Source organism: Myxocyprinus asiaticus, chromosome 25 (genome assembly GCF_019703515.2).
Source record: "Myxocyprinus asiaticus isolate MX2 ecotype Aquarium Trade chromosome 25, UBuf_Myxa_2, whole genome shotgun sequence".
NCBI classification, from domain to species: Eukaryota; Metazoa; Chordata; class Actinopteri; order Cypriniformes; family Catostomidae; genus Myxocyprinus; species Myxocyprinus asiaticus.
Genome location: NC_059368.1, coordinates 12,734,152 through 12,749,138, shown reverse-complemented (window position 1 = coordinate 12,749,138; position 14,987 = coordinate 12,734,152). Strand labels below are relative to the sequence as shown.

Sequence of the window (14,987 nt, the reverse complement as noted above, 5' to 3'; positions counted from 1 at the left end):
AGTTTGTCACAGGCCTCCCGTGGACAGTTCCAGCCGGCACCGGCTAGAGGAAAGCTACTGTGAGGCCGTAGTTTCAATATTGAGCGCTGCATCACCTCTCTCTCTGCAGTGCAGTGAGTCATTAAACAAAATTACTGCTTTAAAACTTCAGTAATGTGCAGCTGCAAACACATCCATCACCTGCAAGAAAACACCCTGTGGACGGACCCTTTGTACAACTCTCATGAAGCACGTCCAGTTGTAACAGAAGATCATAAAAATATTGCATAGCAATATCATGTACTATGATAATACAATGGTATCCTTTGAAATATATTAACACCATGGTACAGGGTTTTTCGTAGGGTGTCTGTGGTGATATTGCAGGGGGTCTGTCCATTATAGTTTGATCTTTTACAAATTTGTGTAGGAAAAAAAATATCATTATTATTGTAATTTCATATAGTAAAAATAAATGATGATGATTATTATATATATATAAAAAAAAAAATTATGCATTAAAAATGCAATAAGTTACTTCAACCAAAGCTTACCTCATTTTAGCAAAATGTTCCATTATCCCTCCTCCTATATATTATTGTATATGTATTGAGTAAAATAATAATCTAATGTTCAAGTATATGACCACATTAATTATGTAAATCTTGCATATTTTAATGGCAAAGTATGCCAATATGCATGTGCATGTTTTTAAAGCCCAGATTTAAAACACAACACTCTTTCACCGCAATTTTTATACAATATGTAAAAGAGGGTCTCTGCTCTGTCTCTCTCTCCACCAAGGGGTACTTCACTTGAAAAAGGTTGAAGACACATACTATAGTACATGAATACACTAATCTTTTAGAACCATCACATGGTATTTTAATGTGATACCATCGATGTTAAGTGGTACCACCACCGTTCTTTTGAATGATGGCAATAATGATCGAGACTTTGCATGCATAAAATAACTGTTTTCCTTTTTGCAAATGTCATGACAATTTACTTCAGAATATTTTAATTTTGTATTTATACATAATCTTTTAAAGAAAAAGAAAACACACCTTTCAGAATAAAGAGTTTTAACCCCTTATTTTGTTGCATGATAGTATAAGCATAAAAACACCGTGTTACAAAAGTACCCAAAACTAGCATCTCCTTTTACAGTGAACATGCCTTATCTTAACACGGCACACATCACAACACACCGTTAATCCCATTGCAAAGGATAAGGTGTGCAATGTGCATAAAACTGTGCATATGTAGAAAACTGAGTGCTTTGCAGAGCCAGTCAAATTATGGGTGTCAGAAGATGGAGATTGGAGTGACACTTCTGGCATAGTGAGAATCGTCGAATTGAATGGCTGCTGCTTCATGTAGCACCACACATCTGCTGCATCTGCAAGTGCTAATGAAAAAGCTCCTGCAAAAGCACCATATGTAAATCTCATCTCAGTAAAGGGCTTGAGTTACTCGTGTGTAATTTCATTGGAGTGGACCCCATTAATTCAGCTGGTGACTCTACAGCAATTGTTGAGAGGTGTTTGTTGTAAAATCTAAGTTTTCAACCCGTTTATAGAGAGTGATCACATTTGATTGCAACAACAGCATAGCATTTTTACAGGATCATGATAATTTTCTAATTAAGGTCTATATTCTGGTTAAGCCTGTATTTTGAAAAAAATGCTTTGTGGGGTAACATAAAATAACTGGTTTGATTCAAGTAAAAAATATTATTTGACATCACTGAATCAAACTGAATACATTAGGTTACACCAAAACAAATTTTAAAGAATTGCAGGTTACCACTTTTTCACAGTGTAATCTAAATAAACAAGACACATGCTATTTCCTGCTATTCTCAACTGGAGATATTAAAGATTCTCGCTCTGGCCATTTATTATGCTGCATTTTTAATAATGCTGCACAGTAATTTAATCAACTTGATGATTCCCCTTTATGCTATTGACAACAGTGCTCACTAGAGTAGAGTGCAACAAATAGCTAAATGTAGGCCATGAAAATGTAACAGTGATTTCATCTGTCTGTACATTGATTTATGTTCATTTTTTAGTGTCTGTGAAAAATCTGTCTCCCTCTTCGCTCACAAAATGTTTTTCTTCTATTGCTTGATTTTTTTTTCTTCAACTGCCTGTACCAAATAGCACCCAGAATTACTTTGTGGACATGCGCAAATATAAACAAATATTCCATTATAATAAACAAATACATATTCTGAATAAATATTTATTTATATTTATTATATTATATTGTTATCTTGACAAAGAAGTTAGATTATTAGAGCCATTTGTCAGCTGTCTTTTCAAATGTCAAGAAACTTAATTATCAGTTAACATGTTTATATGACACATAATCAGAAGATGACAAAATTCAGATTAATATAAGAATATTTTTATGCGGGGACCTGGGTAGCTCAGGGAGTATTGATGCTGACTACCACCCCTGGAGCCGCGAGTTCGAATCCAGGGCATGCTGAGTGACTCCAGCCAGGTCTCCTAAGCAACCAAACTGGCCCGGTTGCTAGGGAGGGTAGGGTCACATGGGGTAACCTCCTTGTGGTCACTATAATGTGTGGTTCTCGCTCTCGGTGGGGCGCGTGGTGAGTTGTGCATGGATGCCGTGGAGAATAGCGTGGGCCTCCACATGTGCTATGTCTCTGCGGTAACGCGCTCAACAAGCCACGTGATAAGATGCGTGAATTGATGGTCTCAGACGCGGAGGCAACTGAGATTCGTCCTCCGCCACCCAGATTGAGGCGACTCACTACGCCACCATGAGGACTTAGAGCGCATTGGGAATTGGGCATTCCAAATTGGGGAGAAAAAATAAAAATATTCTTATGCATTTAAAGACAGATGGTGGAAAAAAGGACATATTCTCTTAACTATAATGAGCTATCTTATTCAAATTTCAGGAAACACAATTATGGCAATCAGGTTAAAGGGATACTTCACCCAAAAATGACAATTGTCCCATCATTTACTCACCCTCATGCCATCCCAGATATTTATGACTTTATTTCTTCTGCAGAACACAAACGAAGATATTTAGAAGAATATTCCAGCTCTGTAGGGCCATACAATGCAAGTGAATGGTGACCAGAACTCATAAGGTCCAAAATGCACATTAAAGTAATCCATATGACTACAGTGGTTAAACCAATAACTTCTGAAGTGATATGATAGGTGTGGGTGAGAAACAGATCAAAATTTAAGTTCTTTTTTTACATTCTAGTGTGAAAGTGACTTTCACTTTCATATTCAGCCACTTACTGGTCTGGGCTGGTCAAAGGTTGAGATTTATAGTAAAAAAGGACTTAAATATTGATCTGTTTCTCACCCTTACCTATCATATCGCTTCTGAAGATATGGATTTAACCACTGGAGTCATATGGATTACTTTAATGGTGCCTTTATGTGCATTTGGACATTCTAAGTTCTGGTCACCATTCACTTGCATTGTATAGACCTACAGAGCTCAAATATTCTTCTAAAAATCATAATTTGTGTTCTGGATGGCATGAGGGTGAGTAAATGATGAGAGAATTTTCATTATTGGGTGAATTGTCCCTTTAATGTATTTATATGACAGTCAAAAGATGACCAAATTCCGATTAACATAGGAAAACTGTTATGCATGTAAACACAGAGAGTGAATCATTAACATATTCTGTTAATTATAAGGGAAATTTACATTTATGCCAGCTGTCCTTTTAAAATTTTAGGAAACTTAATTATGGCAATCAGTTTAATGTGTTTTTATGAAACACACATAATCAGAAGATGACCAAATTCAGATTAATATAGGAATATTCTTATACATGTAAACTCAAACAGTGAAAAATTAACACATTCTGTTAATTAAAAGGGGATTTTACATTTAAGCCAGCTGTCTTATTTAAATTTCAAGAGTCTTAATAATGGCAATTAGGTTAACATGTTTGTTTATATAATCAGAAGATTATCAAATTCAAGTTAATGTTAGAATATTCGAATGCATATAAAACAGTGGCAATTAACGTGTTCCATTATGAACTTTACATTAATAATGCCATGAGGAAAACTATTATTATATTTCATTCTTTTCACCAAATGATAAATAGGACATAATCAAAAGAACTAGTCTTAAATGTATTAAGCTCATCTCTTATCCTTGTATTTTTAAAGTTGATTCAACATAAAGAACAAAACTAAAAATAGTCAAGAGGAAGTACAAACTATTCACAAATGAAAAAGGCAGTCCATAAACTTAGACTAATAAAAGAGTCTAGGCTTTCAGTCTGTCTCGAATGAATAGTTAAAACATTCAGATCCTTCTTTTGGCCTTCTTTTCCATTAAAAATGGGCTGAACAAAATGTCCTGCATTCACTGTGGGCCACATGCTTAAGTCTGTAAACAACACTCTGGACTATCAAGCTCTCCTGACCTCAAACCCACTTGGAGGACAATTTGACTGTTTATTATAAGTTTCGCTGCAGAGTAAAGAGGCTATTTTGAAATAAAAAAGATAACAATAATCATATAAGGTAATCCTAATTCAATTAAATTTTTCATGTAATATCAATGTTTTTGAACAATATATCAGTCTAAAATGGAAAGCAGCATGTCAGTTTCCTTGAAAATAGTTGAATAGCTCTTGATCTCCCTTGCTGTCACTCACTTTCTAGCCTATATGCTGTGGCTTCATTCACATAAACATATGGGAGAATGTACCTTACAACCTATGACAGTATTTCATTCAAGTGTAAAACATGCCACTGTCAGCATACGACTGACTTCAAGGCCTTCACTGGAAGATCTATTTCTCCTAACAATTGTACTGCTGAAACACTAAAAAATGGCACTTTTCCTTTTTGTGGTCTAGAAGCATTTTTATTCACATAGAAATTATAGTAAAGTTCAAACAGCTTCAATCCAAGATGCAAAAAGTAAACCATTAAATGATAAAGTCTGTTCCCCTAATTTCCAACCTTGCATGATTTTCAATCAGAAAACCATGTGAAACATAAATCACGAAACTGAAATAAGGACTGGAATATTAATAACTAAGTGAAGTGAAGAATGGCTGTATGTCCGTTGCTATTTCTTTCCGTTCAGGCACCGTTTCAGTGGTCACTTATCATGCCTGACCAATCTATGCAAATTAACACACCTCTTGAAACCTTTCTCTTCATGATTCTTCCTCCTGACAATAGCAAATTGTCCAGCCATGGGCTTAACAGCATGTAATATGTGACGCTTGAAGACATTTGTGATAAGTAGTTAATTGGTAAGACCCCTAATCTCTTCCCCAGGACTTGCATTTGCCTTCTAGCACAGAGGGAAATCAATGACATTCAACATGCCTAGTTTTCAATCTGCAATCACCCCATCCACTATATTTTAAGTTGTTGGGTCTACTGTAAATGCTAGTGGTCTATGTGTTCGCTTGTGGAATGGTGATTGAGATGGGATCTGGGTTCCCAGGCACTGTGAGTGTGTTAGCCATGACCAGGCACAATCATGCCTGCATGGAGAGAATTGCAAGCTGCATCCCAAAGCACATGCTGTTCCACAGTCTGTGGCCCTAAATGAGCACGATCAATAGGACTGACGTGCTGGGGAGTGACTGCGCCACTGCACACACACACATACACTTATACTATGGCTCACAACAGATATCAGTGCATGCACTATGTATAATGTGATACAAAGAAATTTACTAGCTCAAGTGGTTTCTTGTAATAAAACCATAATCTTTACATTTTAGACATTGTCTTGCTATTCGAACATATTATTATATAAATAAATAATTTCAATAAACATATGGGTAAAATTATACTCATATTGTAACTATTTAATATCTGGCATATGTACAATTATTGTTCCTTACCAAAGGAGGATGGGCTCCCCGAGCTCAGTCTAGTTCCTCTCAAGGTTTTTCTCCCTCCAATAGCGAAACATCTAAGGGATTCAATCTGAATCAGTTTCAATCTGGAATGTCCACTGTGTGGTGCTGAAAGCGAGTTTACATTCTCTCCCAAACAGATGACGTTTTTTAATGCTCTACTGAGTTTTAAATCAACAAAACCTACCTCCCAAACCTAAACCTCAAACCTAAACCTAACCAATAGTGTGCTAAAAAGCAAATGCAAGATGAAAACCTGATGAAAACTTTCAACTTAAGTGTCGACTCGCATGCTCTTCAGGTCCATTGCTTAGCAAGTGCAAAGCTCTATTAGTTGAGATACCATGCAATTTAACCACATGTAAACAGACTTGTAAATGTAGTACAATGTAGTTATAATGTAGTAGTTATATAATACAATGTAGGGCTCTATTTTCATGACCTATTTTGCGCTAAGACGTTTGAGAAGCACCTCTATTCTCATTGCAGAATAAGTCTAAAATCAGTTCCTGCATTAGCAGTTTGGAGATTTCACAAGCACAATGTTCATGTCTTAACTCTGAAAATATAGTGAAACAAAATTATATCCCTGACAATCACTGTTGTAGCCATTAATGAAACTTTATGAGATTCATGTAAAACCTTCTAGAAGTCATGGTTTATTTTTCAATTATTATTATTATGTTTATATTTACAATTGTATTTTTTTTATCTAACTGGTATTCATATTTTTTACACCTGTTGGCATAGAGTAATTTTTACGTAACTGCAAAAGAGTACGGTGAAAGAAGTTGGAGAGGGTAAAATGTTTGGAATGGATTTTACAGTGGTTGGTTATGTAGGATTTTTTGACCCCTTTGTTATTTTGATTATGTTTTTGTTTTGTTTGAAGTGTAATTTCAATGTAGAAATACAGTATATATACAGTATATATAATCTATGTTTTTCAATAAATTAATGAAATTTTTAAAGCAAAATCGACCGGTAGAAGTGAAGTGAGTGCAGAAATCCACAGCCTAACCTGAAAGGCCGATACAATCACTGTTAATACTAGCCATGAATTGTGTGTCACTTGATCAATATGATTAATAATCCCTAAATTCTCTATAGTTTAATGGAGTCCACATCCAATTCTGTCGAGAACCACATTTGTCATATAAATATGACTGACATTTAACAAGGACACAGTTAATGCATAAAAGAGCATAAATCCATATTTCTATTCTTCTAATTCATTGCATACAGCCCATTTACTCTACCAATTTCTTATGAATGTGCTGTCCTTGTTTATATTGCTGGTGCTTGATAGGAAACGGACTGTATAATAGGACGCTGACGGTGTAATAACCAGAGAAGAACCTAAGAATTAAATTGCACTTGACCCAGCCTATTAGTGCTTTGTGCGCACAGTTTTGCCAAACCCACTTGCGCATAGATTTAGCAAATGCTTCCATGAAAATTCCAAAACTTCATGGTCATGCCCATTGACTTGCGTCAACAGAGTGTGCGTATGACTTATCACATTTTGGATAACTTCTCTCTTAAAATAGGGCCCGTATTGTCTTACAGTCATGCAGTATAGTAAAAGTGTTTAGATGTCATAACATAGCATCGTGTAAGGGACAGGGCAAGTAAATGCTCATAAACTGATAATCAGCCATTTTACTCATGATTTGTGTGAAAGGGAATAAAAGTAATTCATGTTTTAGCACCTCTAGTGTTCACTTCACTACAAAACTGCCATGATACGTACAAAGAGCCAAGTAAAAACCATTTTGCAAAAATGTTGGTTTAGTAACGTGACTATCTGAGACCAGGTTGGATACTTTTTTGGTGTGGTTTGTCTTGTCCTTTTAAGAGTTTGACAGACATGGTCTTGACAAACTATGAACTGTTGTTATATGGAAAAGAGATGTTCAGTAAGAAGATTTTTCAAAGTTTCTACTTTTATGTTCCACAAAAAAAAAAGAAAAAAAAAAAAAAAGGGCACTAGCCTTATAATTGCCATGATTTCAATGATCAGGGCTCATTATAAGTAAATAAATTTAAAACAAAGTCACTAGCCTTATAATTGCCATGATTTCAATGATCAGGGCTCATTATAAGTAAATAGTGACCAAAACAGCCTGATGTACTCTGGGATCAAGATGTGAGTGGGCAATCTGACATTGATTTCATTTCCAGTTATTTGTCCCAGAAGTACAAATCATTCGCCATTATGCTGCTCATGTATGCTGCAGGAATCAAGTCTTTCTATAAATAGGCCATGTGCTGTATGTGTCTAAAAAAAATAACCTTAGAACTTGAATTGAAGTTATAGCATGCTCTCCATTCATTGTCTCAGACAAGTGTCCCACATTGTTTTCTGCAGGGCATCCATCTTCTGCCAAGTTTGTTGACAGGGCCAGGATCAGTCATTGTTTTCTGCAGAACTCTACAGTACTTGATATTCGCACAGTCTATGTGTGAATCAGTTCCTCTCAAGTTCACACAGGTGCCCTAGCAGAGAAACCACAAGTGTAGTTCATCAAATTAACTATGTTCCACTAAGTGTGACAACCGGAAAATGTTCAAATACTTTTTGTCTTCATTTTGAACAGTAAAAATAATTCAAACATAATTTCAATCCTAATAAACTTCTTTCCATGAAATTCTTTGCTTGAAAAGTGTACTGTCTTTCTCGAAAATTAAATGCCACTTGGTTTAATATTTTGTTATCTAACGCAATGGAATTCATACAGTCCATTATAAGTTTGGTTTAGGTGTCCAAATACTTTTTGGGGCCACTGAACATTAACATATTTAGTGTTGGTTCAATAACTTCAATCTCTTACTAGTGTTTATTCTAATTCTATCAATCCATGTTCACTTTTACAAAACAAAAAAAAAAAAAAAAAAACTTTTGCAGAGTCCCATGTCAATTTGCCATTCCAACAAAACCACCCTGTGTCCCCAGTGGCACCTCAGCTCATTGTGATATGCAGTGTAGAGTGTCACCATTCATCTTCGCTGGCGGGACAAAATCTATTTCTCCAGATTGTCCTTCCTGTGCAGTCCACATGCAAAGCACAGTAAATCACATGTCCTCTGGTATTCTGCTAAGGGCTAAAAATCCACTGGTCAAAGAGCAATTCATCTTCCACACTGGGCTAGCTGTGCAATAAGACTGAGCATCTGTGGGGTCTACACCATCAGAGGCACCATAAATGGCTGGCTGAAGCTTAAGAAGTGACTGTACCAAGCCAAGCATTATTATCTTTGATCCACACGCCACACAAGAACATTCATGACCATTAAATCAAACAGTTACATTACTTTATTCTCATTAATGACCATATTACTATTTTTTTTTTTTAAAAACCATTAGCTGCCCAAATCCCATGTTTAATGTTGTGACAACTAGTTGATATGTTCAATTATCTACCAGGAAATAAACCTAGCATGAAAATTATCTAGTTTTCAACACATTAAATGTTGGCCAGACCTACCTCAGAGGTCAAGACCTTCTGTAACTGTATACAACAACTAAAATGATACAAGAACAACATAATTTTAAAAATCTTTTGAATTTATATTAAATTAATTGTTGTAAAAACTACAGTATTTGTGACACATTTTAATTAACAAATGTAATATTCAAAACATAATATTTATACATTTTGTGTGCAACCCTGTTAACGAACAATTTTTCCCCATTATAAAAAAAATTACATTCCTTAAAATTGTGACAGCCAAGGAGTAACATAATTTGAACCCTTTCCACAGCATGGTGGAAAGACAAGTAAATTATTTCATTCCGTTTTCTTAATTTTTACACAAATTTTGTGTTGACACAGTATTTGGTAAGCTTAACCATTCAACCCTGTTATCCAAATTTTTGTACGAAAAAATAATCAAACAAATTTTTCTGTTTTTATCAAAAATAGCAAACCAACATTTAGTCCCAAATACTAAACCCTACTAAGAGATTTAGGCTAAATTTGCAACTTGTTACCCATTTTTTTTATTTATTTTTTTTAGTATTATTATTATTTTACACATTTACATTTAGTTTGTATGTTTAGATGTTTCAAGAAACATCTAAAGACACATCTCTTCCGTGAGCACTGTCTTCTTTCTTCTTTTATTAATGTAAAAAAAAAAAAAAAAAAAAACTCTTATCCATCCTTTCACCACTGTCTCACTTCTCTGAGAAACTTGAAACTTTATACAACAGCACTTCTTGTATTATTGCCATCTTAGGAACATTGCAATGACAGACTGAGAATAAGACTACTTTGTGCAGTTATTCTCTGCAGGTTTTGATTGTGTTTTTGCACCCGGTATATCCTTGTTTTGAGAAAATCATGAATCTACCTCCACAGGAGCACACAAATTTACGCACTTTAAATTCGAAGCTAATTAGTTCCACTCAGTTGAAGGTTGTGACACTCGTCACCTAAGGGCATCTAATGCAACCTAGACAGGTGTAAAATCTATGGGTGTTTTTCACACCTGTGAGATATGCTAAATCGGAGTTCGTTAAATTTCAGAGCTTGTTTTAGCTTGCAAGATTCTGTATACCCAGGAGTCCACAAAAATAACAAGCTAGAAAGAACACAGCACTGTCGGAAATTAATGACTGTCCCTCATTATTCGCCCAAAATGCATGAACAATAGAAAGAAAGAGAACTAGTTCTGATAAAAAGACAAAATTAATAGACTGAAATGTTCCATCACACTGTATTTCAGCTTTACACTATAAATATCAGTGCAATGGCAGATGTTTGCTATTTTAAGTCACTCCTTGGATTTACATACGTGTTCTAGATCAAGATTGAGAAAGAGAACAGAGATTCCAGTCAACTAAGCCCTCCAAAAAGTGGCCCACATCCAAGTGCCCCACTGTAACTTATTATATTAATGCAGCAGCAATTTATAGTCATATTAATCTGACATTTCTCAACGTCATCATGGAATCTCCAGGCAAACATTCAGAGATTTTTCCATTGTATTACAAAAATGTTTGCCTTTAATTATCTTCCATTTCTATTTGTAGTGTCCCAGATTCATCTTTTGTAATGACAAAGCCCATTGTCGCACAAGCACTGACCCTGATGACTGCCGCGAAAAACAATTACACCCCCCACCCCTTTGAGGAGTCACACAGCAATTATCATAATCCTGCATACAATCACCCGCAGTCTCTCTGCGAACAAAGCTGCACTTACCCATGGCGAAAAAGGGGATCCCCAGCAACGTCGAGTTAAACTTCCCATCTGAGATGAAAAAAATCCCAGCTGCCGTCACGTTGGCGATGCAGATGGTAAGGACGCCCAACAGGCCCAGGAAGGGCTTTCCTCGCAAGCAGTCCCGCATGGAGCTAGAGATGATGGCTGCCAGGAGCACCAGCACCAAGCTGACCAGCACCTCGCTCTTGGCCAGCACACCAGTTTTGTGGAAGTCCTGCCATAAGCTGAAGGATGTAAGCGATTGGATGAGCAGCTCCTGGCTGTCTGTGGCCAGCTGGTGCACCAGCTTACAGAATTCACTCTCCCACTTCTCAGCAATGATGTCCTGCACCACTGGGCCAAGGTTACGAAGGTAGTAGGTGATTTGGATGGCGCGGGCAAATTTGACATGTTGATCGCGGCTATTTGCCGACAAGGCCACGCCACCCAGCTGATGGCCAATAAAAGACACACGACCATCCTAGAGGCAAAACAAATCAGTTATTAACTTGCTCTATTGATAAGCGCAGACTGTTATGAGTGAAATTGTATTCAACGTGAATGTAATCTGACAAGTGTATTTTGCAATTAGGGAAAATCAACTGTCATCTAAAAATATGTTTAATAATTGATACATTTGGAACACCTGAAAAATGCTGGTTGATTAACAAAAATTGTGTTACAAGCTGCTGGCAAAAATATGACTAGCAGTTGAAATAGATGTCTGCCTACAAAAGCCATGCACCACTCAAAAATGTAAAACAAATAGCTCAAACTTCTGTCCTATTTTAGCTATAAAATCAACAATCTTATAAAATCAAGTCTTTGTTCATTTAATAGGCTACTCAAATGTACAGGCTTCAATACAGGCCTACTGTATATTTCTACCCTATACATTTGTAAAATGCACCATTCAGAGACTTGTTAGTTGGAGACTAATACAATGATCCTGTTGTGGATTCCTGACCACATTTTAATATTAATACCAAATTATTATAATGTGTGACTTGGAGAGTCAGCAAATGAGCAAATGAGCAAATGAGCAAATGAGTAAATGAGCAGCTTTGTTTATTTTGGATTTGTTCTAGTATTTGAATGTATTTAACACACATCAACAGTGCATTAAAATGGTCATTCATAACAACAACAAAAAAGGCTTCTTAGCCAGGTAGGCTAAATTTAAGCATGCCAGATAAGAATGCAGCAAGTATTGAAGTATTGGCACTTCAGTACTTAGTGTCATTAAGCTAAATGTCAGACAAGCAAAACACAAAAGTAGCAAACACAAGCTGATATCATGAAGCTTGGTAAATGTGTTAGGACAAGCTCCACAGTCAAATGACATTGGTTTTGCACCAAAACAATGGCAGAATGAATAAAATCCAGAGAATACAGATTGGGTGTTTTTCCCACCCCCATAAATGGAAGTGTCCCAATAGGTTCAGTATTGCAGGGGCATCTAACGAGCTGGACTGGCTGTAATGCAACAATACAGCCTCAAGATGTTCTGAAAAGGGACTGGCACAATATGAATGAGCTCTGGCTTCATTTTTCAGAGGCCACAAAAAGTGCCTCATTCACACACATCTTCCTACTTATTGACAGACATAGGCTTGGTTTACAGCTGTGTTATATTTAGTCTTTTCTGTCTGAGAATTGCAGCATTTTCATAAAGACTGTGTTATAGGTCTCATACAACAAGATACAGGCTATGCAGAGAATATCAGTGCTTTTTGTGTGGCAGAAACTTGAAGTTCGACAATTATGCAATGAACCACACACAAGGTACAGTGTCCTTTAATAAATAAAAGAATAAAAATACATCTGAGTCATTTATAAGAGATTGTGGCAGTCTCACAGATTCTGTAGGTGTCTTCTATTGAAAAGGTTTACATTGCATCTCCTGTATCCTTAGAGTGCAGTGATTGATATGCAGCTGATTCAAAACCTGCACAGACCGGCTAAGAATACAGCAGCGCTGGTGTCTATTCATAATTATGAGGGCTTACCCGGTATGGACGGGCGATGTATGCCGCGACGAGAACGTCACAACTATTGACGGGGAACTGTCGCAATATGCTTAGATCCTATTGTAGTTGCAACGTTCACTCTAAAGTTCCACCACCCAGTTTGTCTCAAAAGCTCGATCCAAAATGCTGTCTTGTTAGGCAGCTCACTAGATTGGAAATAGCCGCTGTACTCCAACAGCAGCAGCCACTGTATAAATAAAGGTAATAAATATGCATAAATGCCTCTTACCTTTAATGTTGTATTCGGATAGCTGACAGGGACCTTGGAAAAAGTGCTGTTAGAGAGAATAGCTAACCGAATATCTTCAAATATTGTGATGATATCATCCAGAAGGCATCTCTTGTCCCGGTGGCTCAGGACACAGAGATGCGCGAAAGTGTAATTGAAGCCTTTATAATTGACACGCATGTCCAGGACCTTCTTGTGCACCTGCAGCACCTGCTCGGCCAGTTCCAGGATGTTTCCCCCGGATTTAGCCAGCAGAACGAGTCTGCCATATCTGCCGGGGGTGTGCAGGTCCGAGTACAGCTTGTGTTTGGACTGGTCGATGGGGAAGAGGCTATTGGCGAGACTCCGCTCGATCTTCGCGAGGCTGTGCGTCGGCGCGACCAGGATCTCCAGGTCCGTTTCGGGCTTAAACCTGTTCACCACCGTGGATCCAAAAATGATGGTGAGGACCGCGGGGACGGTGAGGAAGAAAACCGGATGCCTGCTCACGAACAAACCCAGCCAGTAGAAAGAACCTTTCAGCCCTCTGTGTATCACTTGCCGCAGCATCCTCCTCCAGATCCAGCTTGCAGCAGATGATGCCCCGTTTCTTCCCACGAAGCACATGTGCATGTGGCTCCCGTTAAGTCAATCCGTATGAGAACAGTCGAGTCTACCACCTGTGTGAAGCACTGCAGCGATTTGCAACAAGACAGTCAGATATTGATCACTATACAGCCTTTTCGGTTTCATCTCGAGCCGTCCATCCCTCCCCCATTTTAAAGCACTGATCGGTGACTGTTTCGCTCGCGTCTTCTTCTGCTGCAACAGCAGCCGGCCCCGGTCTAATGTGCATGTGTGCTTAATTCTGACTATTCGATCGGAGGCGCCTGATTTATGGGCTTCATTGTAACCATGTGCTGCTGTGTGGATGGAAGGAGGCACGACGAGGAAATGCTGGGTGGGTGGGGGCTCATTTTAAGAACACGCGCGACTGTGCGCTTCTGAACCCTTAGGGGCCGTTCACACCGAAGGCGTTTTTTGTGTCCGTCCGTGCACAGTTTTTCAATAGTTTTTCTATGTAAACATGCGCTTGACGGACATCGATGTATATAATATACAGTATATCTGTCTGTCTGGCTTTCTACCAATTTCTACCAACTCATGAGCAGTATTTGCCTTGCTTACTTATTTAAGCTTTTTGACTGAATAAGAGCTAACAAAACTCTAGAAGGATAATTGGAAACCAGGTTTCTTATGGCACGGGTACAGTTGTAACACAGTGCTGCACCTGTCCCCCGCTGATCACCTTGCATGTTTGCCTAATCTTCTCAGTGACCTTACGTCCTAACATGTCCCAAAATATGTTAATTTTAAGTAGAACAAAAAAATCTATAATTAGGCTACAACAAGGAAAGTTTACTTTCATGGCCATTCAGGAATAATGATTTACACAATACTGATGGGGGGGGGGGGGGGGGTAATGGTAATGCCCCCAGCCTGCCACCCATTAGACCCGCACATGCCTGCAATTGTTACGATTAAATTCTGTCCTGTTCTTTATTTTATAATGATTCAAAGAGAAAGACAGCTCTTAAAAAGCTTCCTAATATAATCTAAATCTGCTATAATTAAAAAAAAAAAAAAAA

General features: G+C 37.5%; 1 protein-coding gene across 1 annotated transcript in view; it reads right to left on the bottom strand.

Annotated features, from left to right (window-relative positions):
* Positions 1-13,965, bottom strand: part of LOC127416289 (patched domain-containing protein 1) — a 30,851-nt gene extending 16,886 nt beyond the window's left edge. The window contains exons 1-2 of the mRNA XM_051655550.1: positions 13,534-13,965; positions 11,101-11,581 (exon numbers count right to left, since the gene is read on the bottom strand). Coding sequence (XP_051511510.1) covers positions 11,101-11,581; positions 13,534-13,965 — 913 coding nt within the window. The remainder of the gene's footprint in view (positions 1-11,100; positions 11,582-13,533) is intronic.
* Positions 13,966-14,987: the final 1,022 nt, after the last annotated feature.